At 55.2% G+C, this 25,809-nt stretch overlaps 8 protein-coding genes across 8 annotated transcripts; 4 read left to right on the top strand and 4 right to left on the bottom strand.

Annotated features, from left to right (window-relative positions):
* Positions 1-1,274: 1,274 nt before the first annotated feature.
* Positions 1,275-3,880, top strand: CKM354_001127900 (uncharacterized protein; the record flags this gene model as incomplete). The annotated part of the gene is made up of 4 exons (XM_044806761.1): positions 1,275-1,662; positions 1,717-2,012; positions 2,059-3,714; positions 3,764-3,880. The coding sequence occupies 4 exons, from the start codon at positions 1,275-1,277 to the stop codon at positions 3,878-3,880; spliced, it is 2,457 nt and encodes an 818-aa protein (XP_044662696.1).
* Positions 3,881-3,915: 35 nt separating this feature from the next.
* On the top strand, positions 3,916-5,067 carry CKM354_001127800 (uncharacterized protein; the record flags this gene model as incomplete). The annotated part of the gene is made up of 2 exons (XM_044806760.1): positions 3,916-4,137; positions 4,276-5,067. 2 exons carry the CDS (start codon positions 3,916-3,918, stop codon positions 5,065-5,067), a joined length of 1,014 nt encoding a protein of 337 aa, XP_044662695.1.
* Positions 5,068-5,339: 272 nt separating this feature from the next.
* Positions 5,340-6,425, top strand: CKM354_001127700 (uncharacterized protein; the record flags this gene model as incomplete). Its single annotated transcript, XM_044806759.1, has 4 exons — positions 5,340-5,855; positions 5,904-6,006; positions 6,055-6,242; positions 6,291-6,425. 4 exons carry the CDS (start codon positions 5,340-5,342, stop codon positions 6,423-6,425), a joined length of 942 nt encoding a protein of 313 aa, XP_044662694.1.
* Positions 6,426-17,237: 10,812 nt separating this feature from the next.
* On the bottom strand, positions 17,238-18,092 carry CKM354_001127600 (uncharacterized protein; the record flags this gene model as incomplete). Its single annotated transcript, XM_044806758.1, has 1 exon — positions 17,238-18,092. One exon carries the CDS (start codon positions 18,090-18,092, stop codon positions 17,238-17,240), a length of 855 nt encoding a protein of 284 aa, XP_044662693.1.
* Positions 18,093-18,705: 613 nt separating this feature from the next.
* CKM354_001127500 (uncharacterized protein) lies at positions 18,706-19,303 on the bottom strand (the record flags this gene model as incomplete). Its single annotated transcript, XM_044806757.1, has 3 exons — positions 18,706-18,839; positions 18,886-19,072; positions 19,121-19,303. The coding sequence occupies 3 exons, from the start codon at positions 19,301-19,303 to the stop codon at positions 18,706-18,708; spliced, it is 504 nt and encodes a 167-aa protein (XP_044662692.1).
* A 50-nt stretch (positions 19,304-19,353) lies between these two features.
* CKM354_001127400 (uncharacterized protein) lies at positions 19,354-20,418 on the bottom strand (the record flags this gene model as incomplete). Its single annotated transcript, XM_044806756.1, has 3 exons — positions 19,354-19,393; positions 19,458-19,888; positions 19,936-20,418. 3 exons carry the CDS (start codon positions 20,416-20,418, stop codon positions 19,354-19,356), a joined length of 954 nt encoding a protein of 317 aa, XP_044662691.1.
* Positions 20,419-23,842: 3,424 nt separating this feature from the next.
* Positions 23,843-24,714, top strand: CKM354_001127300 (uncharacterized protein; the record flags this gene model as incomplete). The annotated part of the gene is made up of 3 exons (XM_044806755.1): positions 23,843-24,246; positions 24,294-24,567; positions 24,619-24,714. The coding sequence occupies 3 exons, from the start codon at positions 23,843-23,845 to the stop codon at positions 24,712-24,714; spliced, it is 774 nt and encodes a 257-aa protein (XP_044662690.1).
* Positions 24,715-24,936: 222 nt separating this feature from the next.
* Positions 24,937-25,732, bottom strand: CKM354_001127200 (uncharacterized protein; the record flags this gene model as incomplete). The annotated part of the gene is made up of 2 exons (XM_044806754.1): positions 24,937-25,565; positions 25,612-25,732. The coding sequence occupies 2 exons, from the start codon at positions 25,730-25,732 to the stop codon at positions 24,937-24,939; spliced, it is 750 nt and encodes a 249-aa protein (XP_044662689.1).
* Positions 25,733-25,809: the final 77 nt, after the last annotated feature.

The raw sequence follows: 25,809 nt of genomic DNA, 5'->3' as shown, positions 1-25,809 counted from the left end.
GGTTAGCATTGTCGTCCGCACGCTCCGCCAGCTGTGCGTTTCCTTTACGCTAGGGTCGGCGCCGCTACGATGCCTAAGGAGCCCTTCTCTCCTGTCCCTGCTCCACGGAGCAGCGCCAACCCTTACGCGTCTGGTGCTTAACGCTGACGACTTGCTTCGAGAGAACGAGAGTGATCTCTGTCCAGACTGGCTGGGTTTGCTTGACTTCCAGATCGTCTTGATGCATCTTACCTTTCCGCATCTTGTCGACCTTGAGTTGCGTGGATGGTCATACACACAAGCAGAGATACGACACTTCCTGAGCCACCATGCTCCCTCTCTTTGCAATTTGACTCTGGTTAATAAATCCACGCGGAATGGCGACCTCACGTCCTTGGTGCGCTTTCTAGGCGGTCTGCACTCGCTTGTTAAAATAGAAGTTCAGAACTCGTGGGAGAGTTTCCGAAAAGGCTGAGGATATGAAAAGAATCCGGTCCTGTAAATAGACGTGTTATATCTATTAGCAAATGCGTAGATCACTTCAACATGACTAATGTAACTGAGCAATGGCGCAGCTCTTCAGCCGACAGAAATCTGGGCGAGGGCAGCTTATCCGCGAAACCGATCCTTACGCCCAACAACAATTGCACCGAGAGGGCATGTTTTCGGAGTCTTCCAATGCGACTGCCGCAATGGGATTTATGCATTTGCGCAGAAGCACCCCAGTCTGCCGCATGCGCAGCAATCTTGCATCTTGAAGGGCTTGCGCCTGGCAGGAACTTCACGGGGCAGGCAGTCCATGCCTGCGTCCTCAAAGAGATTGAACATGTCGCCGCCCTGGCGCTCCCTCACATTCGCAGGGCCTCATCCCCTGCGGACACAAAGTGCTGCGAGACGAGCAGCGAGTGAAGGCTCGCTTGCCTCTGCCGTTCATTCTGCACGGCAGAAACTCCATGCGTTGCAGGTGTTGGGGACATGCCGTTCATTCTGATGGCAGGGACCTTTTCCCTGCGGAATTCTCTTCCATGCAAAATTGTAGGGCTTGCAGGTAGCCACAGTGCTGCAATGCCTGGAGCCTTGCAGGAATTTCGTCCGCAGGGAGAGAGCCCTGCCATGCGGAGTTGTCGGCAGGATGGCGACCCCCTCCGGCCGTCATGGGACTGCAAACGATGATGTTACTGCGACCCTGCAGACAATGTCCCTGCAGTCCCAGTTTTAGCATTTTGACCCCCTCCCTTGCAGGCACAGCGTCTACAAATGCGGGTCACCCGCCTCGAAAGTTCTTCACTACGCTAATGATGGCAGCGACCGACGTCATCCTCTCGGAACTGGAGTCGCACTTCGAGGGCTATGCTCGCATGTCATTATCGTCTCTGGAATATGGCTCCGCAAGGCCGATAGACGAGCGGAACGTGGAGCGCCTCGAAGCTATATTCGAAAATGGGTGTGATCGCACCACACCAGCTCACTCTGTGCCGGTTCTGGTTGACCAATATCTTCTTCACCAAATGCTGCTGGATGCAGACCTGAATCACTCGGACCTTACCCTCCGATCCCCACCAGTCTTGCATCTTCCACCCGGGCCTAGATTGACATGCCTCCATGGCCGGCATCGACTTCTGGCTGCGGAGGAGGTCTTTCCAGCAAGTGACCAGTGGTGGACTGTGCAATTCTACCGCTCATGTGGGTCTTCTCCTAGTCCACAGGCACAGACCTCGACTGATCCCGTCATTACAGCGCTTTCCGAGGCCGCTCGAAAGTTCCTAACGGAGCAAACAGACAACTCCCAAGGCTATTCGGACGGTGATATCTTCTTCCATTATAGGTCCCATGTCAAAGAGAAGAACTTCAGCGCCGCCGACCGTTGGTTGCTGCGGCTGTCAGGGTCAAAATACACGAACCTTCGGCAACTGGAACGAAGTCATCGAGGAACACTAATCGAAGCATTTGACGAGCTCTTGCCATTCAGAGCTCTGTGGGCAGACTTCAGCCTGGGAGCATTCAACCAGATACTTCCCACGAGGTGCTTTGAGGTAATTCAATGCATAGGAGCTGCAGAATGAAGCTGAAAGCATGTAGGAAATCCAGACCTATGCATCAGCCATCAAGCACACCTGGACCGACATACTTCGCACAGATCTCGAACCGGCACAGTTGGATAGAGACACCGTCGAGTCATTCCAGCTCCTCTGTCCGAAAGGGTGCAAAGATGATGCGGAGAAGGTCTCCAGTCTAATGGACGACAGGTCCATTTTCCAGGCGACGAAAAACCAGATTGTACGCCGCGATCTGCGGAGTCGGCTGCTGCAATGTCCAAGAATCCTTTCGTTGTACTCCTTCCACCAAGATATCTTGTTCCTCGAGGCGGGGTACAACGCACTAAAGCAGTTGATTATCGTACCGCGTCAGCCACGCTCTCACGTACAGGGTCAGAAGGGGAGAAAGCGCGGGCACGCGGGACATCTGCGAAAGTCTCAGGCTCAGCAAGACTTTCGCAGTGCCCTAGAACAGCACTTTTTTCATGAGCGGAAGTTCTTCTCGGCCAATTACATGGAGCTATGGATGCACGCTCTGCGCGAGTACCCGGATCTCGCAGAAACTCGGAGCAATGAGCCACCGAAAGATGACCATCTACCTCATAAGAAGGGGGCACGACGCGATTCCGCTCGCGTGGGTGCTCTGGCCTTGAGAGCACACAATCTCGGATTCCAATCGACACAGATATCTACACTTCTCGCGTCTTGCCCCGATCGCCCAGTTTTGGACAGACCCAGTGCTAGACTTCCTCAACTATCGTCCGATTGGGGTGATGATCGGAAATTGTCGCGTTGCAACCGACCCTCTCGATGGGTCCTCGCTCGAACTCGCCAATATCTCTTTCCGAAGCTCGTCTACCAATCTCGCGCCGACGCCGTCATGGCGCAAATCACTCCAACTTACATTCTTTACGACATCGTTCGTTGTTTCTGGAGCAGAATTCCCCCTGAACATCTCGAAGACCCTCAACGAGTGAAGCACGGCAGGATAAGCGAAACTCTTGCAAATCCGCCGAGCCCAATCCCAGTCTCCCATGTCCTCGAAGGAGAATTGCCTCGGTCTGTGCATGAAGCTGGACCGGATGCAGGTCCAAGACAGCAGGCCCTTGGTGCAGAGCACGTAGGAAGTGACGTCCAGTCGTCAGACGTGGGGCATACTGCAAATACGCCATCTGGTACTCGAAATACAGATGCGCAAGGTCGAAACTTACGAAAGTCTCCGGAAGTTCAGAAAAGTAAGAAGACAACATCGCGAGGCGACCCAAGGAAAGCATCGCGCAAGGAGAGAAGGGTAACGAAGGGTAGGGTGACGAAAGGAGATGCAACGAAAATGTTGGCTTCTCGGCTCAAGTCGCGTGGCTCGGTCGCGCAGTATCTGCTCAACAGGCGTCGCACTCAATGGCCTCGAGATATGAGCTCTCAGCCAGGGCAGTTTATGGACGGCGCGCTACAGGATGCCCCTTCCAATGCGCATGGAGAAGAGCACGAAAGACGACCTCAGCTAGAACGACAGCCTGTGCAGCAAGAGGAAGGAGCACAGGATTCGGAGTATCGCCGTAGGTCGCACGATCATGACACGTCATCCTACGACGAAACGAATGACGACTTGGATGCAATCATAGGGGACCGGGGTGACCGCGATGAAGAGGATGCAGAGCGGATCCGCTCCGAAGCGGCTCAAGTCAGCGAAGCACTGGGCGTATACTCGATAAACGACACTCGTCTGAAAGAGCGTGTCAACGTCCCAGGAGAACGATTCACAGCGGAGGCAGACATTCGAGAGGCAGCACGGCACCGAGTTGCTGAGGAGAATGCCCGCTCTAACCGCTTTCCGCCCCGATCAGCGGGACTTCGTTCGTCGGTAGACCACATTGACGACGGTGATGACAGGGCAGAGACAATGGAGGAACAGCCTATCGCCCCTGAGCAAATCGAGAGTGATGAAACGAACAGACACGCGAAGCCTCGCGACACTAACGTGAATGAGGATAGGGAAGGCGTGATCGCTAGCGGCTCCAGCTTCGCAGAACATTCCCGAAGTAAACGTGTGACACAGTGGCCTCTCTCGGCAGACTCAGAAGTCGATAGGCATATCACTCACGATACGGAAGCAGACATCGAGGTAAGCCCATGTTCGCCCCGCCACATCAGGCAGAGTGGGCAGAGCCAGCCTCCCTTCGTCCGCCTCAGGTCCAGATCTCCGTGATGGCTGAGTGGACACATTCCTGAAGAACCATCGATCACTGACAATGATGTGCAGCCCCAGGAGCGTGTCTCCGGGCAGGCCTGGAGAGCGGGAGAGAGCACGGCGCATCATACGCAACGTCCCGTGCGCTCCGAAGCACAACAGGACGTTGCTACTACTGGCAGTGTGCGCTCGCATGTGCTGGACGTCGGCCGCAACTCCGAGACTCATCGGGAGGAGTCGTCATCGGATCAGTGGCAACAGCACAGAGCAGTCGTTCGGGGACGTCTAGAACCGGCCACGACGAATAGCAACAAGCGCTATGCGAAGTTGGGGGGAGCCTCGACAGGTCTACGCAAAGGCGCCGCTCAGAGAGCCTTCTACGAGACCATACTTGCTAACGTAGACAGCATGGAGATCTTGGACCGTCCCTATGTATTCGTGGCCTCTCCGCTCAGCGCCAATGATCTCATGCAAAAAATTCGATCTGAGCAGAAATTGCACGATAGAAACGCCGTGCGAAGCGCGGAGATAGAGAGAATAATCGCGGAAGAGATTGCTGTGGTAGAAAGAGTGAAGGAGCGAGAATGGGACGGCAACGCGAGAATATGGGCTTGGCCGAGGGAACCACGTATGAAGCAGGTCTTTGTTCATGAGATAAGTGCATTACTCCGATTATATGGGAACCTGACCCTGAACGCGCTCGTGCGACGTCGAAGCGAAGGGGCTAGTACTGTAGAATGGCTCCCGTGCGCACCTGGGGACGCTTGGAATATGCTTTGCGCACAGGAACGGCAGTTCGACCTAGGATGTGTGGTCGAAAGATTCAATCCACACGAGGAACGCGTGATTGATGGAGACAAATAAGTATAATTGGAATTGGATATCATATAATTGCCAAATAGAATGAATCGAACTCGTCTAGTACAGTTCAGTTTCTCAGGATCGTCAGCCATTTCGAAGTACAATCGGTCGACCCTTGCTCTGCACGGGGGCCACTTTTGGAACAAAGGTTTTGGTCGCTCAGGGAACCCCTCCCCTTTCCCCCGGGGGGAGGGGGTACAAAGCGGCATATTGCATCTGGTGGTGGTCTTGTCCGCCTTTCTCACCCGCGTTTCTCGAAATTTCTTCCAACCATTATGATACTGACCCAGACCAAACCAAGGCCGGGTACTTCAAGACAAGAGGCGCAGACGGGGACAAATCGGTCTCTCGACAAACCGTCATCTTTACCTTCCGACTCGAATGTCAATCACTTCCATGCACCTACGAAAGCAGCACTGGATCATGGTCTATGTCTCATCCGTAGATCCCCATGGGACTCTTACCGGCCGCTGGCATATACTATGAACCAAGGAACGACTCACGGAGACGCAATATTAAGCAAAAGAATACACCGTGGCTGGCAGCAACAGGACACCCAGTATGTAGTGAAGCGTGAGAAAAAGACTGTTGGGGAAGAAATCGCCAGCGTTGCCAAGCCCCTTCATCGCAACATCGTTCAGCTGTTCCAAATCTTTGGCACCGGCGATAGAGTGGCTTTCGTGTACGAAGCGATGGACGTTTCGTTAGAACAAGTCTTTTCCCTCGACGTAGATCCTTGGTCCATCAATCCGGGATGCAAAGATGCTCAACTCTCGGCAATATGTCTTCAGGTAATGACTCCTCTCAAGGCGAGCTCACAAGTGCTCACCTCATCACAGGTATTGAAAGGTCTCCAATATCTTCGCCACAGCTTCGAAGTATCTTATGGGTTCCTGGAAACCGCGAACATTCTCATAAACCGGAGTGGTTCCGTCAAGCTTGGTAAGACCGCAATTGAACCATGTCCCGCTGACGACTAATGGTATGAAGCGAATTTCGCCCATTGTCTTATGCACTCCCGTAAAGACTTTGCGAGAGATTTGGCCGAGCTAGCACGCATAATACTCCGGCTTTCATTTCCCCTCGTGGCTCGTGCCAAATGTGACCAGCTTGAGCAGCTCCCGCGCGAGTTTTTTCATCAGTTGGCCAACAACGACGACATACGCCTCGCACTTCAGGTCTGCTTCACTCAGCACCCGGAATGATGGCTGCTGACGTGATAGTAGCACGAATACTTACGGCAAGCAGACGCAGGCCGATTGGAAACACTCGTATTGTATACTCTGGAAGCGACCTACTACCCTCCCCAGGGTTTCAAGGAACTCGATGCGAGCCCAGTCACGAGCCAGATTGACGACTGAGTCCGGATATCCCGTTCTACAGAGACATCAGAGGGCTATCGTGAAGCTGTTCAGTGCGATCGTTCCTGACATATCCCCCAAACTGAGTAGCAAGAAACATGGCGCATACTGGAATGTAAAGCAAACTTTGACAAGACGGTTCTGAATGTGGGAATGGAGGACGGAGATGTAGCCAAGCGTAGGTGGCGAAACCAGGATCGAGTGGATGGCTTCAGGCACCAAATTGCGTCACCTTTGGGGGGGGGGGGTAAAAGACGAGCGATTATTGCGGCGGCATTCTAGTGAAGCAGGTGATCAATTTCTGAGGGAACTGAGTTAAATTCATGCTTTCAAACATATTCCGTCCGTCTTCAAGTTCCACTAATTTACGGCGTGCATTCCTTGTCATTCAACAAGAAGCTATATGATGACCTCATGAGCGCTAGGATCTTCGTCATCGGCATTGTTAACTTACTTTCGCTGGCCTCTAGCGCCTCCATTGGCTTAGAAAGCAGGGAATAACGCTGAGCGAGTAAGTTAAGACATGGTTTGGTCCGTCAGGGATCGATTCAAGCGGTAGGGCGAGGTTCTGCTAAAGATAGGACCGTGCCGCCGCAGAACGTAGACGCCGCGAGCAGTGGCTTTGCATTCACCTATGCTATCGATGCCTCCGCATATTCGACTTTGGTCACATCGCCCGTAAGAACTAAAGGCAATACAACTTAGTCACTCTACTCTAGGAACGTGTTCCTCCACAGACATCGCAAGTAATTTATTGTTTGCCTGATGGACTACAGTACTCCACCCCCGAAAGTCTGCCGCAACAATGCAGCCACACTTTAACAGTGGCAATCCGGCGAAGAGTCAATTCGTAGCGTTTGCGAAATGATCGACGAAGGGACCACGACGATGTATTTCTGGTAACGCTTCTGGTGATAGAGAGAGAAACCGCGCAGGTAATCGCCGAAAGGATGGCAGGAAGGCAAGCCCCTAGTTGACAGCAAGCGAGTCGAAGGTTGGTGTATTGGCTCGTTACGTAGGGTGGCTCGTCTCGCAGTGAAGGATGTTATTCGATCTTCTTCCCCCGTGTTACGGTAACCACGAACATTCCGTGGCCTCATCTCGCATCCCATGGACCACCGATGCGATGCGAGCATGTATCTCGGTCAGTCCGTCGGTTCTCGTCATGGTGTTCGGCAAATTCGAGTCCCTTCGCATTTCGGACGCGCATGTTGCGTCGGTGGCAGCGAAGCAGGTCGTTTCCCATCAAAGTTTTCGGTGGCACAAGTGACTGACGTCCCTTCAACTAGAGTGGATTCTATATAAATGTTAGTCTTTTGTTTTCGTGCGTGTGCGTTTCGCACGAACCAGATAAGACTGCAGACGTGCGAATGCACCGTTCACAGAGTAGTCTCGGCCTTCTGACAAAGAGTCTCCGAATCCCTTTTATACCGCATTGTCGATATTCGAGGCAGATATCTCGAAATGTTACAGAGGAAATGGTGACAACGTAAACCTTTAGGTTCGGACAGGAGCCCTCGCTGTGCGTCAGCAGCATTGCGCCTGATAGTTGACGTCTTTTGCTTGCTAATTTCTGCTCTAGGTATACGTTGCTGAATCATTAACTTAGACTGTCGAATCCCTCCCGCTTTCGCTATTATAAAGAGCTGGACCAAGATGAGCTTAAATATTACGAGCTATGCACTGCGACAAACGTTGACGCATAAGTCGTGTCCTCAGTATGCAGGCTACGTAGCACCAAATGCGCTACTCTCAGCAAATTTCTCTCGTGCAATTAACGAATGGGCTAGAAGAACCGCGGCGGCTTTCCTACAGAAAGTGCTATACTAAGCTCTAAACAACCCCCCGGGGGGTTCTCGTTTCCCCGCACACTTGCCTCCCCCGGGGTTCCCCTTACTTATATTGCTTTGTCCTCTAGAGCTAACTACCGTGTAACATCCTTCACTGCGAGACGAGCCACCCTACGTGACGAGCCACTATACCAACCTTCGACTCGCTTGCTGCCAACTGAGAGCTTACGTCCCTGCTATCCATTCGGCGATCGCCTGCGCGCTTTCCCTCCCTACCACCTGAGGCGTTACCAGAAATACATCATGATGGTCTCTTTGTCGATCATTTCGCAAACGCTGCAAATCGACTCGCCGATGGATAGCCCCTGCTAAACTGTAGCTGTGATGTTGCGGCAGACTTTCGGGGGCTAGAGACTGTAGTCCATTAGGCAGACAAAACTCAGTCTGCTTAAAGAATGATTCCACCCTACGTGTGAACAAACCGAGAGTTTCTCCGTTCACCAAGGCAGATCCATAGTTCGGCAGACAATATGAGACTGGTAATCGTGCTGACCTCACGCTGTTACGCACGCGCAGCTGTTTCCGCGCTATGCTGCGTGCAGTTATGCTATGTGTGGCGCATTGTCGCGCGCTTCTCGATGTTTCTGAAGCCACGTGGGGTCGGCGCTTCTGCCTGCTGTCCGCTTTCGGACCAGTTTTCGGGTATCTGCAGATTCCCCAGAAACTCTGATTCCTGCTTTCCTACTCTTCCACGCTACTTCGGTATAACTTAGTAACTTAGTACGGTGCCTATGGACAAAGCCAACCTGGTGCTGGCTGAAGAAGCTACCTCCGGCATAGCGAGATCTTTTCGTGCTCGATCGCACCACACTAATCTTTCCCGTACCACGCTCTAGTATGGCGCATGGTCGCTCGTGGCGAGGGCGCCAAGGCATTGGTACTTCAACGTCCATTTGCCCGCAGCGAACATGCTGACATGCGTATTTGAAATGTTATGCAGGAAAAGGAAAACGAGTAGGAGTTACATCATACAGAACAGTGACTCATTCCAACCTGAAGATGCTTACGGCGCCCGAGGATTGTCCAATCACTAGCGATTTCTCGTTTACTGCTGAGCAAATTCCCCGATACTCGTGGGGCAACCACAATATGTCTGCACCCTGGTTGCATATCCACTGGTCTCTGAGCTCCAAGGAGGATGTTCGTGCAGACGTACTCGTAGGCATAATCAAGCCCCGATATGGAATGTGGAACTCTCCAGCACTAGTCCGCAGGCACTTGCCGTCTTCAGAGAAAACCAGGAAGAATCGGCTCGTGACACGAACGTCAGGAATGACATGAATCATCCGGCCCGTCGCCGCGTTCCACACTCGCACCGTCTTGTCGTCTGATGCCGACGCGATGACCTGCCCGTCCGGCGAGAACGCCACCGCGTTGACATAACTGTCGTGCCCTTCGAGCTTCTGCGTCTGCTCGCCCGTCGCTGCGTTCCACACGCTCACCGTCTTGTCGTCTGATGCCGACGCGATGACCTGCCCGTCCGGCGAGAACGCCACCGAGGTGACCCTACTATCGTGCCCTTCGAGCTTCTGCGTCTGCTCGCCAGTCGCCGCGTTCCACACCCGCACTGTCTTGTCCCAAGATGCCGACGCGATGACCTGCCCGTCCGGCGAAAACGCCACCGCGCTGACCACACTGTCGTGCCCTTCGAGCTTCTGCGTCTGCTCGCCCGTCGCCGCATTCCACACCCGCACCGTCTTGTCCCAAGATGCCGACGCGATGACCTGCCCGTCCGGCGAGAACGCCACCGCGGTGACCCAATCGCCGTGCCCTTCGAGCTTCTGCGTCTGCTCGCCCGTCGCCGCGTTCCACACCCGCACCGTCTTGTCCCCTGATGCCGACGCAATGATCTGCCCGTCCGGCGAGAACGCCACCGCGGTGACCCCGTCGTCGTGCCCTTCGAGCTTCTGCATCTGCTCGCCCGTCGCCGCGTTCCACACCCGCACCGTCCTGTCCCAAGATGCCGACGCGATGGCCTGCCCGTCCGGCGAGAACGCCACCGCAGTAACTGTGTCGTCGTGCCCTTCGAGCTTCTGCGTCTGCTCGCCCGTCGCTGCGTTCCACACGCTCACCGTCTTGTCGCGTGATGCCGACGCGATGAGCTGCCCGTCCGGCGAGAACGCCACCGCGGTGACGCTATAGTCGTGCCCTTCGAGCTTCTGCGTCTGCTCGCCCGTCGCCGCATTCCACACCCGCACCGTCTGGTCCCGAGATGCCGACGCGATGACCTGCCCATCCGGCGAGAACGCCACCGCGGTGACCCAGTCGTCGTGCCCTTCGAGCTTCTGCGTCTGCTCGCCCGTCGCCGCGTTCCACACCCGCACCGTCTGGTCCCGAGATGCCGACGCGATGACCTGCCCGTCCGGCGAGAACGCCACCGCGGTGACTCCCCCGTCGTGCCCTTCGAGCTGCTGCATCTGCTCGCCCGTCGCCGCGTTCCACACCCGCACCGTCTTGTCGTCTGATGCCGACGTGATGACCTGCCCGTCCGGCGAGAACGCCACCGCGTTGACTGTGTTGTCGTGCCCTTCGAGCTTCTGCGTCTGCTCGCCCGTCGCCGCGTTCCACACCCGCACCGTTGTGTCATATGATGCCGACGCGATGGCCTGCCCGTCCGGCGAGAACGCCACCGCGGTGACTCCCCCGTCGTGCCCTTCGAGCTTCCGCGTCTGCTCGCCCGTCGCCGCGTTCCACACCCGCACCGTCTTGTCCCAAGATGCCGACGCGATGACCTGCCCGTCCGGCGAGAACGCCACCCCGGTGACATAACTGTCGTGCCCTTCGAGCTTCTGTACTTCTGCGCTCCAATTCGCTGGAACTTTCGGAAACCGTGCCCAACCCCGAGGTATCTGGTGGGAAAAAGTTTTTCTGACGATACTCCGCGTGGGAGTAAATAGCAAAGCAGAATGGTATAGTTGCAACGGGGCAAGATCCGTAACGTAGCGGTTGCGTAGTACGAATCGTTTTGCATCCTGAAGGAGGCCGGTGAGTTCACGGCTGTCGCTGCCCACAATCGATAGCAAGTCGCTGATGTAAGCGATCGCGCTCGAAATTCTGCCGATCCAACTCAGAGCTTCTAGCCAGTGCAGAAAGTGTCTTCGCAGAAACCTGTGCACTTCGCCGTTGTCACACAATCGAGATCGGCTCTTCACTATATGCAGAGGCCAGTAGCTGCATGCGTAGGCCACGTCTGGCGGAATATGTGTCTGAATCTGTTGTGAAGACAATTCGAAGCGCCGAGTTCCGGGCTGCCTAATACAACAGATATCACTCCGCAAGACCCCATCTTCGCTCAGACGCCGAAGACAACATCGGGCAAATTTTGCGTGGGTTTCTACTTCGTCGATCCAGAACCCTTCCCGATCTTCTCGTTCCGGATCGATCAGAAAGTCGCGGAACGACAAGTGCAGCAATCTCACAGGGTCATGTGGATTGAATGGTACCTCCAAGACAGAATGCAGGTGCCGGAGAAGTTCGCGAATGTCTTCTTCCTCGATATCTTGCGACTGATCGCAGATCAGAGCGGCGAGCGAGGAGATTGAAAGTGGATCTGCTGCCAGAACTATTGGCCCCACAATCTTTCGGAAGTCTTGGATTAATTCGTCTCGCTCAGTTTGATTCTTGCCATCAAGCAGGTAGTTCAGGATAGGCAAGTACGTTTTGGCCAGGTGCGAAGACACGGCGGCGTGGCGTTGCGCGAGGATTAACTCGAGACGCTTTCGAGGTTTTGTCTCCGATACAAAACGACACACCGTCGAGGCGAAGATGAATAGAGGGACCGCCAGTTCGACAAGTGCTTGCAGATTAGCCTCGCTGGGCCAATTTTGTAATTCTACGGCCTCGGTCCTGTCCTCCCTGATCTTGACGAATGCAGCGTCAAAGTATGCACGTATGTCTCGGTGAATGGTGTCCGCTTGAACCTCTTCCAGAATAATATCGTGATGGAGACTTCCATCGAGCGCCCGGAATCCCAGCTGGACAGGGAGCTCCGGCCTGCTCGTCAGAAAGACGCGCAGCCGAAGTTTGCTCTCAGTCTCTACTTGAGCAAGCAGCCTGAGAAACAATCGGATATCCGTGTTTCGGTCACATTCGTCGAGAGCGTCGATGACAACCACCAGTCTCTGTCGTGGCAGAGACGCCGAGTCCAGGCTGAGCACCGGCTGCAGAAGTAGCTTCTCAAACTGTTCCTGCAGGCCTCTGCTGCAGATGAAGGAGTCGTGATGAAGCGCGGTTAAGATAGGTCTGCGCATGGCAGGAATCAGATCTGCAAGTTGTGCAGCGATCGTGGCAAAGAAGAGGCTGGAGTTGCTGCGGTCCTGTTCGCCTCGCTTGAAGAAAAAACTTGCTCCCAAGCACGGCTTCTCACTGAGTATTGGCGAACGGTTCAGGCTTTGCGCAACCGTGCGACTGATGGTCGATTTTCCAGTACCGGCCTTGCCACAGAGCCAGAAAATGAATTTGCCGTGAGGTGCGTCCACCCACTGCTGAACATTGCATAGGATTTCTGACCGCGTACCTTCAAGGCAGGTCGATGTCGCCTCTTCTGCAGTCGAATTGAAGACTGCGTTGCGCACCACAGTCAGTCCTGAAAGATCGACCTTTTGAGCGTCAACCGCCGCAAGAAGGCGCTGTTCGGCTCGTGCACGTCCTTCGCCATAGTTGACGAACAGGCCAAGGTCGAGAATGCCGATCATAGCATAGTGAATGTCCTCTTCACGCGCCGTCGTTCTACCGTCCATCCATCTACGCTTTTCGTTGAAATCTAAACGACAACTCGCCTCGTAGTCGTAGAGTATAACTTCTGGAATGCCTGTGATTCGTGAGATTCGGCTTTCAAGCGCAGGCCCTGTGGTTGTCCCGCGATATCTACTGGACGAGGCGCCCTTGTTTCCGACGACATTCCATTGCTTCGTGAGGAAGACTACGGTCCGTGGCGCGAGCAGCTCCTGCAAGGTCCAGCCTCTTGTGAACCACACACTCTGCCGAAAGCCAACGTCATCATTGGCGTACTCAACGTCGTTCAGGTAGGCCAGACACAGCTCCGCATCGCGATACCATCTAAACATCGAGTTGATGGAGAACGAAAGCTCCGCCGAGCTTTTCTTATCGATGCAGCAGGTATCAATCCAGAGCCATCGGACCCAAGGCACGTTGTCCTTGATGTATTTCGCAAAGCCTTCTACCTTTTTGTAGCCAGCAGAGTTTGTGTTCCGTCCGCTTTCCACATCTTCCAATGTCACTTCGGAGTCACACCACCGGTGTGACGCGATGGCATAGGGCGGCGGTTTCTTTGGTTCGTCGAAGTGGCTGAATTCGAGGCTCTGGACGCAGAGCAGTCGCATGGCTGAACGCGTTCGATGTCGCCCGTGGCTCTCAAGTCGTCTGCATGTATCTGTTCAAGTTCGTCTGTGGTAGTCGGCGTGCTATGCAGTGTCGAAGGTCGCAAATTGCGCCGCGGATCTGTGCATCTCGAGGCGACTGGTCAAGAGGCTGAGCTCTTGCATGAGGGCGCAGCCTCGTGCTGCGCATGCTGAAGCGGATCATCGTGCGCAGACAGATCATTGGCCGTTGCGAAACGTAAATGTGCTTCGCACACAAAGGCTGCTGTGTGCTGTCTGTTGCACTGCCCGTCTCCGAGCGGTGTAAGTAGGATCTCTTTTCGCAAGGGAATCGGGGAGTGGGACGGAGCACAGGAACTTGGTGTTGTTGAGATTCCTGAGGCACCAACGTCACGCGCATCTCGGCTTCGACCAAGGTCGAGACATCAGAGAGACAACCTGAATTGTTCAATCAGTGCTGTAGCATTTTCTTTGACTCTCAATGCTATCGAAAACGACAGAAGACTGGTGCTACTAGAATGCGTCGAGAGGATGAGCTGAAGTGCGTCTGTCCTTGCAATCTTGGCATTTTCTAAGCTGGGTGATGCCTGCGTTCCTCGTTCCACTCTCGCATCTTCGCCGCATCTACATCGGCCACCGCCATAGCCATCGTCCGGCTACTGGGGAGGGATTTCGAAAGGCTGTGACGATTCATAAAGGTAGCACGTGTTTTCGGGACACGAATTGCATAAAGAAAAGACGCTTCCCAGAAAAATAGTACTCCAATTCTATTGCTACCACATTCGCGCCACAGGAGCCCTGCATTGCCCCGGCGTGGGTCGACACTCTTGAGCCTCGATGCCGACCCGCAGCGCTTCTGCATTGTCGACGTCCTGAGCATCGCTATCAGGTGCAAGTTGTCCGCATTCTCGTTCGTCTCTCCTCACATCCTTCGCTTCTGGCCTGGACATCGCGCTGCCCGCTTTCTTGGCCTCTTTCTCAGCTCTCTTTGCCTCTTTCTCAGCTCTCTTTGCCTCTTTCTCAGCTCTCTTTGCCTCTTTCTCAGCCTCTTTCAGGGCACGATCCATACGCGCATTTGCCAAGTCTTCGTAGCTCATCACTCTTGCTGTTCCGATGATCTCAGTCTTGGTCGATCGACGGGCTTTCGCTTCATTATTGATCTTGGCCAAGAAATGATTCTGTTCTCGAAGTAGGGCGCACTCGGCAAACGATAGTTGTGTTGCATTAGTGAGCTTCTCGAGGTGTTTTTGGAAACGCCGCCGACGCGTCACATCGAGCGTGTCGGTATCGTGCTTCATCAGATTGTGCAGGGCGTGAACCCCTTCCGCCGATACGGGAGTCATGGGAGTCTTGGGTGTTACCGGAGTGTGCGGCGTCGGGTCGTAGGAAACCAGATCTTGCTGTACCGCACCAGGCGCCAGTCCTGCTGGTCTGATATTCGCCCGAGGTAAGTCTTTCACCACTTTGGCCGGATCGAACGGGAACAGGCCTGCTTTGGCCCAGCCCGATCGTATATTCCGCGACGTGAAGGCACGCTCACGCGCAGGGCTGTACAGGTATGTAAAGTGCTCCTTCCCGATCGTTCCTACACCTCCACGCTCCAGACCTTCCACCTGATCTCGATACGCTGCTTTGAGCCGGCCGAACATGGAGATGTCACAGGGCTGCAGCTTATGGGAAGCATGAGAAGGGAGGCGACACAGCGTGATATTGTTCGCGAAACAGAACTCCAGGACTTCGAGAGTTTCATGCGTCCCAAACCCATCACAAATCAGCACTCGCGGCTTCTGTCCTGCACGATCTCTGGTCTGAGGGTCGAATACCAGCTTCAGCCACTGCAATCTGAGATATGAGTCCGTGTACCCGCTGTCGGAGAATGCGTAGTGCCATCCGGGGGTAGGCCACGTGCTCCAGTTGGATCGGTGAGTGGCAGCGGGCCAGATGATCATGGGGTGGAGATACCTGCCATCGGCGCTCACGCACTCGATGGCTGTGATTGTGACGCGCTTGACGCGGGCACCTCTGCATTTGTGTGGATTCTCTTTACTTACCAGAACCTTGACGGAGCCCAGCTGGGAAAGCATGATGCCCGTCTCGTCCATGTTATAGACGTTCTCTCGCAACACGTTCGGATCTTGCAAGACCTGCCCGATTACGTCGAACCAATGCACCACTTTATCGTGGATCTCGTATCGATTCCAATCGAACGCCTTCGCCGTACTGGCTTTCAGCTCTGGATGTTGCTTGTAGAAGTGCTGCGGCCAGTTTTTGCCTGGCGGTTTGCTGGGCCTCTTCGAAGGCGCCCGCTGGCGAGCGAGACTGAACGCAATCGAGCCTACATACTTGATCCGCACTGGCCGACCAAGAGCGTCTTGCTGGACGAGAAAGGCGACCAGCGCCTTCTCTTCCCATGGATTGAGGCACTGCTGGCTTTGCGCCTTCGCCTTGAGCGACGGTCGTCCGCGCGCGCGATGCTGGAGCGTGGTGCGGGGAATACTAGTGTGTTGTGACCGAGCGCGAAAAGACCTCTCTACGCCAGAGCACGCATCTTCGGCCAGCGCCAGGCTGGCCTTGTCCATACGCTCCGTACTACTGTATGGAAGTAATGTGGAGGAACGGGAAGAAGGAAGCAGAGTTTCTGGGGGATCTGCCTTCTGGGGGATCTGCAGGTACCCGAAACCTGGTCCGAAAGCGGACAGCAGGCAGAAGCGCGGACCCCACGTGGCTCCAGAAACATCGAGAAGCGCGCGACTATGCGCCACACTTCACCACACGACATATCTGGAGACAGCATAGCGCTGAAACAGCTGCGCGTGCGTTACAGCATGAGGTCAGCACGATTACGGGTCTCATATTGTCCGACGAACTATAGATTTGCCTTGATGAACGGAGAAACTCTCGGTTCGCTCACACGTTGGGTGAAACCATTCTTGGAGCAGACCGTACATTGTTTGCGTAATGGACTACAGTAACCATCCCCCGAAAGTCTGCCGCAACACTGCAGGCACACTTTAGCAGTGGCAATCCGTCGGAGAGTCAATTTGTAGCGTTTGCGAAATGATCGACGAAAGGACCACGACGATGTATTTCTGGTAACGCTTCTGGTGATAGAGAGAGAAACCGCACAGATAATCGCTGAATGGATGGCAAAAATGCAAACCCCTAGTTGACAGCAAGCGAGTCGAAGGTTGGTGTATTGGCTCGTTACGTAGGGTGGCTCGTCTCGCAGTGAAGGATGTTATAAATTACGTCCAGCAATCGACAGCTCATCTTGCGCATTTGAATCACATCCAACAGTTTCCCCCTCAACTAATACCCTGATAATGTCCGCCTGCGCAGCATAGCTCCCAATGCAGCCCAACCAAGTGAATGCAAACTCGGGGGATTGACTTCCATGCTTTCGCTGGGGTCATGGGTGGCTAAGTGATGTGAGCGCTGTACACTCCGAACGATACCAGGCATTTGGATGCATGGCTATTCCGTGCAACATGATGAATAGTTAGATGATGCAGCTCTCCATTCTAAGCACTGTTCACTGTGGCTCGTCCGGAGAGACTACCGCACACACATTAAGGGAGGCGCCCGCCGCCCGCTCCCGAGCCTGCCGCCCTGCTTTCGCGCCTTCATACACCACAATTGGGGTCCTGAAGAATTTCAGGCTCTGCAGCCGTGCCAAGCCATACCGGCCCGTCGTAATCGATGTCGTAGACGCCGGGTGGCTCACCATCGTAAAGCAGGTCCCATAAGTCTCGGCTCAAATCCACTGTGGCACCATTGACGAATATGTCAGCAGTCGTGGGATCCGACGTCTGCCGACCGACGCCGACGCAGCTCGCACATCTGTCGACCACCATCGCCACGGCAGAAGTTCTCGTACGCGGGTTGGTAAATGTCCATTTCTTCCCACAGCTCTCCGGCCTCGGCTGTGATTGGGCCGAAGAGTTGTAAGCCGTCCAGACCGCCACATAGAGCGAACTGTCCGGCTCGATGTCGCAGCGAAATGCTCCGCCCAGACGGTCGTACATAGAAGCCATCTTGCCTCCGACGGCGTATGAAGCAACGCCACGATCTGTGCTGCGGCAAGCAAGGGTCTGGTTTGTGCAGCGGGAATTTCCAGTCTCCCCCTTCACTTCGCAGGAAGCGTGACTCGGCTGCGAACTGACTGACCGCGTCGGTGCGAGCTGAGTGCTGGACTCTGTCATTGGAGTCGAAAGCCCTCCGTTGGCGGAAGTCGCGTGGAGGGATCGCATCGGGAACGAGGTTTCTCCGTGTGACAGCGAACCGACAGATCCATTGAAGGGTATCAGGCTGCCGTTGACGCAGGTGCTGAAGCCTCGGGGCATGGACTGCCAGTATCCCGAGGCATAAATCAGAATGGAATTATCGTCGGGAGAATTCCGACATGAGCCCTCAGCAAGCAACCTGCCCAGCACATGGGGGAAAAGTGAGCTACCCAGAATGTAATAGAGCAGATTCATACTTGGGCCCAGGTTTCCAGAGAGCTCAAATTGAAGATGAAGATAGCAGTCCGTAGACGGCATCTGAGGAATTTGAACCATTGCTGGGGACCGCGTGCTTTCCACAGGTATTTTCGTTCCCATCCGGCCCCCCGGGGGAGGGGTCTCAGATGGTGCACGCGTGCCGCATCTCGCGCGCCTGCTGAGCGGAGACCCGACACCAGGCGGTTTCTCCTGACACGTGATGCTTTGAGATTGGCCTCACCAGGATCACTTAGTGGAGGTCACAGATTGGGAGTGATCGAATACCTTGATTTGAGTGGTAGTGTAAGTTACCGTCAGAGTGAGCAGATGGTCTGCGCGAACCAAAGAGCAACAACCTTGGTGGCCGCTCCACTTTGTCGTGCCTCCAGTCGTGGACGCTGTCGATCAGGTCGCATAAGCTGGACCGCCACGGAAACTGTCGCGGGGACATGAACATCCACATGTATCTTGTGCACCCTATCTGCCTGACTCTACATCGTGCGAATGGCGCCTCTCTGCGATCTACGAACCACAGTTGCCAGCTTCGATCCTCCAGCGTTGATGAATTCGAGCATCGGGACCGTCTCGCTTCTCTTGCACCAGCCACTTCCTACGCGGCAGTACCGCCTCGGTCGCGGTACGCTGTCACTGGCTGGAAGTCTGACTCGAACAAACGAACGTTGAGTCGCCGCGTTCGGAAGACCTGAAGCCGAACTTCCTCGCGAAGCCGCCGGTGACCAGAAACTGCCTTTCTCAGCCAGGGTCTTCTGCGGGCGGTGAGGGCACTCACCTGAGACAGCCACCTGCCTTCTCGGCTCTTTCATCTCCAGCTGAATGTAGCTCTCCACGTCCGGAACGTCATGAATTACTTTCAGACGTTGGCCCATCCGCTTGACCTTTGTGACAGGGCCTGCGGGTCCCGCCTCTCCCGAGATCTGCACAGCGTTCTGGGAGACGTGGATTGAGATATCCAACAACTGCAAACCGTCAGCTACATGCAAGGTGCGTGATTGGGAGAAACCCACATCGAATTCCACATCTTCATCATCCATGATACTCTGCATCCACTGTCGTAATCGATCGTGATATTCGTCCGTTTGCCAGACGAGCTTGATGCGACGAGTCTTGATGTCCGCCAACTTCGACCGATCTGTCAGGAACCTGATGAATGGAAGCTGCGCGAAAATGCCGTCGCCGGATGCGAACATGATGACGGTACCGAATTCTTCTAGGCGGACAGGAGCCCCATATGGCCCTCTCAGCCACGCGCGCCGGCCAGGCCAGGCTCCATCGTGATTCTGGATTCGCCTGGTCCAGCCGCGGTTTTGACGGATGACCACGGAAATCGAACAAGCGGCCGACCCTCCAGGGATGGATTGCCACCATGTGATCATGAAAGGGTGCCGCTGGAGGACAGAGAACTCCCGCCACGTCAGGATCGTGAGATAGACATGCTGACCGGGGACGATCGCCCACGCACGGCTCAGTTTCAGCTCGAGGACCAGCGAACTCCCCAGCCTTTCCGTTCGAACGACACGGATCATTTGCGGCCCCGATCTATTCCAAGAAATGTTCTGATAGACCTGATGAGCGTATCGGATTCCGGAAGTGAGCAGGAACGCGCCCGTAGCCCCTAGCATCAACGGGCGGTTGAAGTGCTTCTTCAATCGGACGTGCTCCCAGAGGCTAACGGCAAGAACGATGCTGAGAGCCAGATGGCTGTACAGGAACAATTCGTACGCGAACCGACGGATCGGGGGGATAATCGCCAACAGAACCACTGCAACGAAGCACTGTGTCCGTCAGCGGAATTGGGGTGTTCTATGCGCGATCGACTCACGATAATTCCCACAATCCTGTCTTTGCCTAAGATCCTGCGTTCTTGCAGTGCAATCACTGCATGAATGATCCCTTGGGCTGTGGCCATGATCCCGAGTGATCCATGGATGAAGTGACACTTCCGTAACGACCAGCCCAACACATGGGACGCGAAACTGAGCTGTCGCACCGATATGAGCGGGACCAAATGGACGAGGGCAAGTTGTCCCGCACGGGCGCTGGCTTCCGCGAGACTGCGGACACGGTAGGCATTGCAGGCCGCCGTTGCAGCCCAGTGGGCGGTCAATGCGAGAGCCTCCGCCCACGTCGGGTTCAAGCCGATCAGATGTCCCGGGCGGAAGACTTGCGTATACACCAAGTATCGTAGAATGATCTGAGAGCCGGGTCGCCAAACCAGCGTGTACAGCTGTTGCAGACTTCTTCGTAACAGGCCGAGTCCGATCAGCGATAGCAGAACGATGGTGTAGATTTCTTGGACGTTCATGGTGGCATGGCATGGAAATGATGTCGGAAGTGGCGGGAGTTGTTATACATCTCTATGACTCCACATCTGTTCGAAGGGGGTTGGATATTCTATTTCAGGCGGCGGCTGCCTGGCGCCTCTTTGGGCGCGTAAGGCGACGGCACCATATATCTCGGGACGAACAGGAGTGTGCCTCCATACCTATTCTACCATCGACCGCGCACACGAATCACTTCGAAAATGCCACAAACAACGCGTAGAGCAAAAGAACACTTTCGACAGGTCCGTACCGCACTGTATGTGCAGGGCAAACGGGTCAGCGAACGATTCCACGCAGACGTCCATATTTACATCGTCCGCCAAGGTCGATGGTACTCTTACACGGCCCTCGAGAGCGAGGTGAGCAGTAGGAAGTCCAGCACAGATGTTGGTGCTGACGGGTGCACAGCACCATGACCAAGTAGAAGAAAAGAAACAATGCGGTGTGCTCATCAAACCACCCCCGGAACCACAACCCTCGCCATTGCACCCGCCTTTACTGTTGCAGAGCATGAGTACAGCGAATACGATGACGAAACGCCGTCCAGCGCCCCGGAGTGGTGGTCAAGACGATGCAAAGTCGTGGTGGACATGTTCGATGGGAGAGACTGAGGGGCCGAGCATGTCCGGTGTCAATTTCGCGGCAGGTAGCGTGATCATGCAGGAGGATATGGCAACAACATCGATGTAGTGTGACCGATGCGATTACAGCATGCCTCTATGCTACCAATGTATCACACTTTGTGACACATCTTCTCGTGTTGAACTGTCCAGCCAAGAGACCTTGAACATTCCGCGATGCTCCCCTGTGGAGGCACTCCCGAATGAGACTTGACTTCTACAGCTCTCTAGCTCCAGTGGGGCCTCGCCGTCTGTGCGGCGCAGCTGTATTACCTTTTGCTCGTTGCGGGACGGGGAAGTGGCTCACGGGCTCATCGGTGACCCGCAGGCGTTACGCCCTCACGATGCAGACTGTAGCGCTCGCACCGGGGGGCATCGTTCCGGATTCAGCACCAGCATTGTTCCCGCGGCTCGTACGACACATGGACTAGGATGCGGCATTAGTGCGAGACGGGGAATTGACCAGCGAGGCAACATTGGTCTTGCGAGCGACGAGATCATGGACGCTTGCCCGTGTATAGACATATCTACTCATCTAACCACATCCTCCACGTAGATTCGAGCTGAGTCGCGACCAGATGCCTGGACCGCTGCACAGCGCGGAGAAAGGCACGCGATTCCCAAGCCATGATCGCCATCTCCAGCGACTGCATGGAATTTTCGAGTTCTCGAGCGTCTTTCATCAGGACAGCTCCCACAGCACCACTTTGAGAAGCGGGCATGGGACTCAACGCACTGCTGATAAAGCCTTGCACTCTCGACCGCGCAATGATGAACGAGGAGAGCACAGAACCCTCCCGGTTCATCTTCCCATGCTCGATGCGAGCAGATGGAAGAGCTTGTCCGGCCGGGAGACTGTTGCGGAACTCTCTGTTCGGCCGAGCGCGGTCGCTTCCACCACCATCGCTGTTCGGCAGCGGCCGCGGGTCTTCGGGTGTCTTGGGCGAGGGAGGAAACGGTGTGGGAGGTCGGCACGTCAGATCCAGGTCGAGTCTCCTACGCTTCTGCGCCTCAGAGAACGAGGGCACAGTCTGCCGTCCTGTGGATTTCAGCTGACGGGAAACCGCTTTGGTGTAGCTGGCACTTACTCTTCGATAGCAACGGCTTCGACTCCACATTGGCACTGGCTTGCAGTGGCACTGTCAGCTTTAGCGCTGACGACGATCCTCGCTCGAGTCGCGGACCACTGTCGGAAGAGTATTGGGAGGTACTCTGGCTAGCGTGCGGCGCAGAAAGGTTGTCGAGCGCAGTCAGGGAATGTCGTCGGGGCGCTGTCGGCTCAGGTGCAGGAGCTCGCTCGACTATGACTAGTGGCGGCATGATCGAGAGCTCAGCGTCGCTGGGAACGAGGGAGTTTTGTTGAAGACCGCATCTCGTGAGCAGGAGGATGTCCGCACGCCTCTTATACGTCTCCTCTGCCTTCGTGTCGTGGGGCGGCCGTCAGGAAAGCGCACGAATTACTGTAAACGCCATGCTAGACAAGGAGGGGGTCACACTCAACAGATGGCTGTCGCGCTGGGCTGCTGGGCAGGGACAATCGAGCAGTGAATGCACATGTGCGGCACAGTTCATGACGTGAAGTCGAAGTGCACGTGCCTCACATCCGAGCCTAAGCCTCAAGGAGACCGAGGCACAGCCGATCAGCGCAGGGAACTCGCGTGTGACGAACTATCCGGAGCGTTCTCCCCAGTGCCTTCACGCGGATGTGCCACAACGTCGTCACTCTCATACAATGTGTTCCCCAGCATGACCACGGATGACTGAGACTCACTTTCGAAATCACCTGGACAACTGCGTCCGAGGCGGCGCATTATCTCAAATTGAAATCGCACATTGGTCTTTGTGGCCGCAATGAGCTGCTCCGATAAGCGAAGAGTACAACAAGGACGTGCCTTCGTCTATACGCGTGAAAATGAGCTAATGTACGAGACCTTGTGTGTTCACCGTGGTGTTGTCGGGGATACTGCGAGGGTATGCCGCTTAGCGCGCAAGCCGGCAATCACGCAAGCCACGCCTCCAGACCCGCTTTCCCAAAGCAACCTCAATACGCGCAGATGACCGCCACCGCAAGCGCTGCACCCTGACCTTCAGACCTGTGCCTCTCGTAGTTCGAGCACAGCATCCTCGCATCCTGCCGAGAGCGCGCCGGTCATGGCAGGGGGTGTGGCCTCGCGGCGTAGTACTGCAGGCGCGACCCGAACTTCAGCCTCGGGCAGGTTCATGTCCGTGACCCTGGCCTTCTTCGCTACAGGAAAGCTTTGGTCCTACGACTCGTCAGACACATCGATGGAGAGGGGGAGGCAAACGAACAATCTGTTCTTGTGTCGGAGGCCATCCGTGGTGTTCGTGCGAGCTGTAAACATGGAACTGTCCACGGAAAAGAACGACCAGGTAGACGTTGGCTTCGCAGTCCGTGGCGATCTGGTGGGCCTTCTTGTTCAGTGTCTGGTGGCGTCGGCGGAATTTGTCTTTGGATCTGCTGGAGGAGGGTCTCGCTGCCATGCCTGCTACGGCGCGAACGAATGCGGGCCGTCACGGTTCGACTGAGGAGCTCACCGAGATGGGAGGAGTTTGCATCTGACCTTCGCGCATCCACCTCCGTGATATATGAACTCGCTATTGACCCCTCCCCTGAAATCCATGACCCCCTCCTGCTACTTTGCGATTCACCTTCGGCGGCTGGCATAAGTTGAACAGCACAAAGGGGGCACAGGGCACATCCACCTATTTGTGGCGACACTCTTTGCACTATCATTGACGCTTCCTGCGCCCGATTGCGACTATCATGGACGCAAGCAATGATCTTACGGAACGTATATCCGATGTGGTCGACCACGGGGCCGTGCCAATGCGCCCGATGTCTGAAAGGGAAGAATTGCTCGTTCATGCCGCACCCAGTTCAGAAGTTGGCGACGAAGCTCTCCCCGTCGCAGAGATTGCTATGAGCGTGGCCGAGGATGCTCCCATGACAGAGACCGTGCAGTCTCCGCCAGCAATTACTCTTCCGCCCCTGACGAGCATCGGTTTTGGCTGGCCTTCGCAGGCCCTTCTCCCGCTCATGCTGGATCCGTCTTCGCAGGCGGATGCTGCTCCGCGCCTGAGGGAAGAGGCCACCCATGCGGCGGCGTATGGGCCTGTGCTACAAGCGCCGGAGCCGCGAAAGTATTGCATCTTCGACGACGAGCTCAGGTTGGGACACACATTGATCTGCGTTGCGATGCGCTGACCGTTGCCAGGGATGTGGAGGCGCATTATTGTGCGAGTCAACTATCCCGCCTGGATACTGTTCCGGAGCCCAGCAGGAGCGTATTCCTACTGTTAGACCTCTGGGGAATATCGAATCACACCACGTCGCTGCTGGCTCAGCACGACATCAGTGCCAAATGGGCTCGCGAAGAGCACATTCGAGTGAGCAAGCGGATTCGGAAGTGGCATACCGCGGACAAATACGCAATGGTCCGAGCCATGCGAGACGTTGAGCCTTCGAGATTCAGTCAGGTGGCCGAGATTGTATGTACGATGAGGACGAACAAAACGGACGATCTGCTGACCTGTGCTGAGATGGCTCGAGACTACCAAACGATCAGCTGGACCCGTGAAGAAGTATGCGCGGAGTGGGTCAAGTATGAGACATTACGAGGAGCGTATTTTGAGTGAAGTAGGTTACGTGGATCGGGTTTGACATGGATATTGTGAGAACATCAAGCTATCTGTCAACCAATCAAGAAGATTATGACGGTCCACAACACTTTCAGTGACTGTGCAATCCTGAGGCTGCCAAGCGACGTGGACCTGCTTTGAGGAGTGCCATGTGCGACGGTCTAGCGCGATTGTCACATCATGGTCTCTATCTCCGGGATGGGAATGAAGCTAGGCGTCTCATGCGACGATATCGATATCCATACACGTGGTGTACAGCTGTGCGGGCGCATCCCGTGAGGTGAACGGCCAGTCCCAGATCCAATATAGGGTGTATGTCGTATTGACCGGCAAGACAGGTAGTACGATGTTGGCTCTGCACCAGAGATTGAGTCCTTGTGCAGGATCGGTGCTTCCAGGTCCGGGGTGGTTCTTTGCACGTTTGGAAGCGATCGCACTATAGCTCACGACCTCGTCACTGTACTGATAGCACTGTCCGTCGTCGAAAGGTGCATGATAAAGCAGATGCCCACGCCCGTCGCCGCCTTGGCCATCTGCCGTCCAGACATGGTGTATGGCCAGGAGCATATCCGAGGGAGAACTCTGGTTCGTTCCGTAGACGAATACCTCCCCCGATCCGTTCTTGCCTTGTGGATTGTTCCAAGGTTTCGTAATATGCCCGTTTTCGTTCCACTGGAGCACCACGGTCTCTCCACGGCCCACGCGGAGCCGAGGGCTATCTGCCGTTTGATATTGCTGCCGTTGTCCAGCGGAGCAGAGATGGTCTGTCGGGAACACCTGAGTTTGACCGTTGGGAGGCAAGAGATATGTCATAGCGTCATCGTTGAAGTCGGAAGCCGTCCGGAGAACTGTCCTCGTTACTGCAGTGTCCAACATGTGGCCCGAGGAGCATACCATTGCCGCGAGCATAGCCGACAGACGCAAGCTGTAGCTGGCGTCCCGCGGCTGTGTTCATCCGTTCAACCCAGCTGTGCGCCCAGGCTTGACACAACAAACATGCGAGTAGTAGTCTCATGGTTCTTATGTTCCTCGAGTGCATATAATTTTCACTGTTGCCCACATCCTCAACTTTCCGCTCTATAAGAACAGTAC

This window comes from Cercospora kikuchii (genome assembly GCF_019650295.1).
Source record: "Cercospora kikuchii DNA, contig_00008, whole genome shotgun sequence".
NCBI lineage: Eukaryota > Fungi > Ascomycota > Dothideomycetes > Mycosphaerellales > Mycosphaerellaceae > Cercospora > Cercospora kikuchii.
This window is presented reverse-complemented; position numbering and strand designations above follow the sequence as displayed.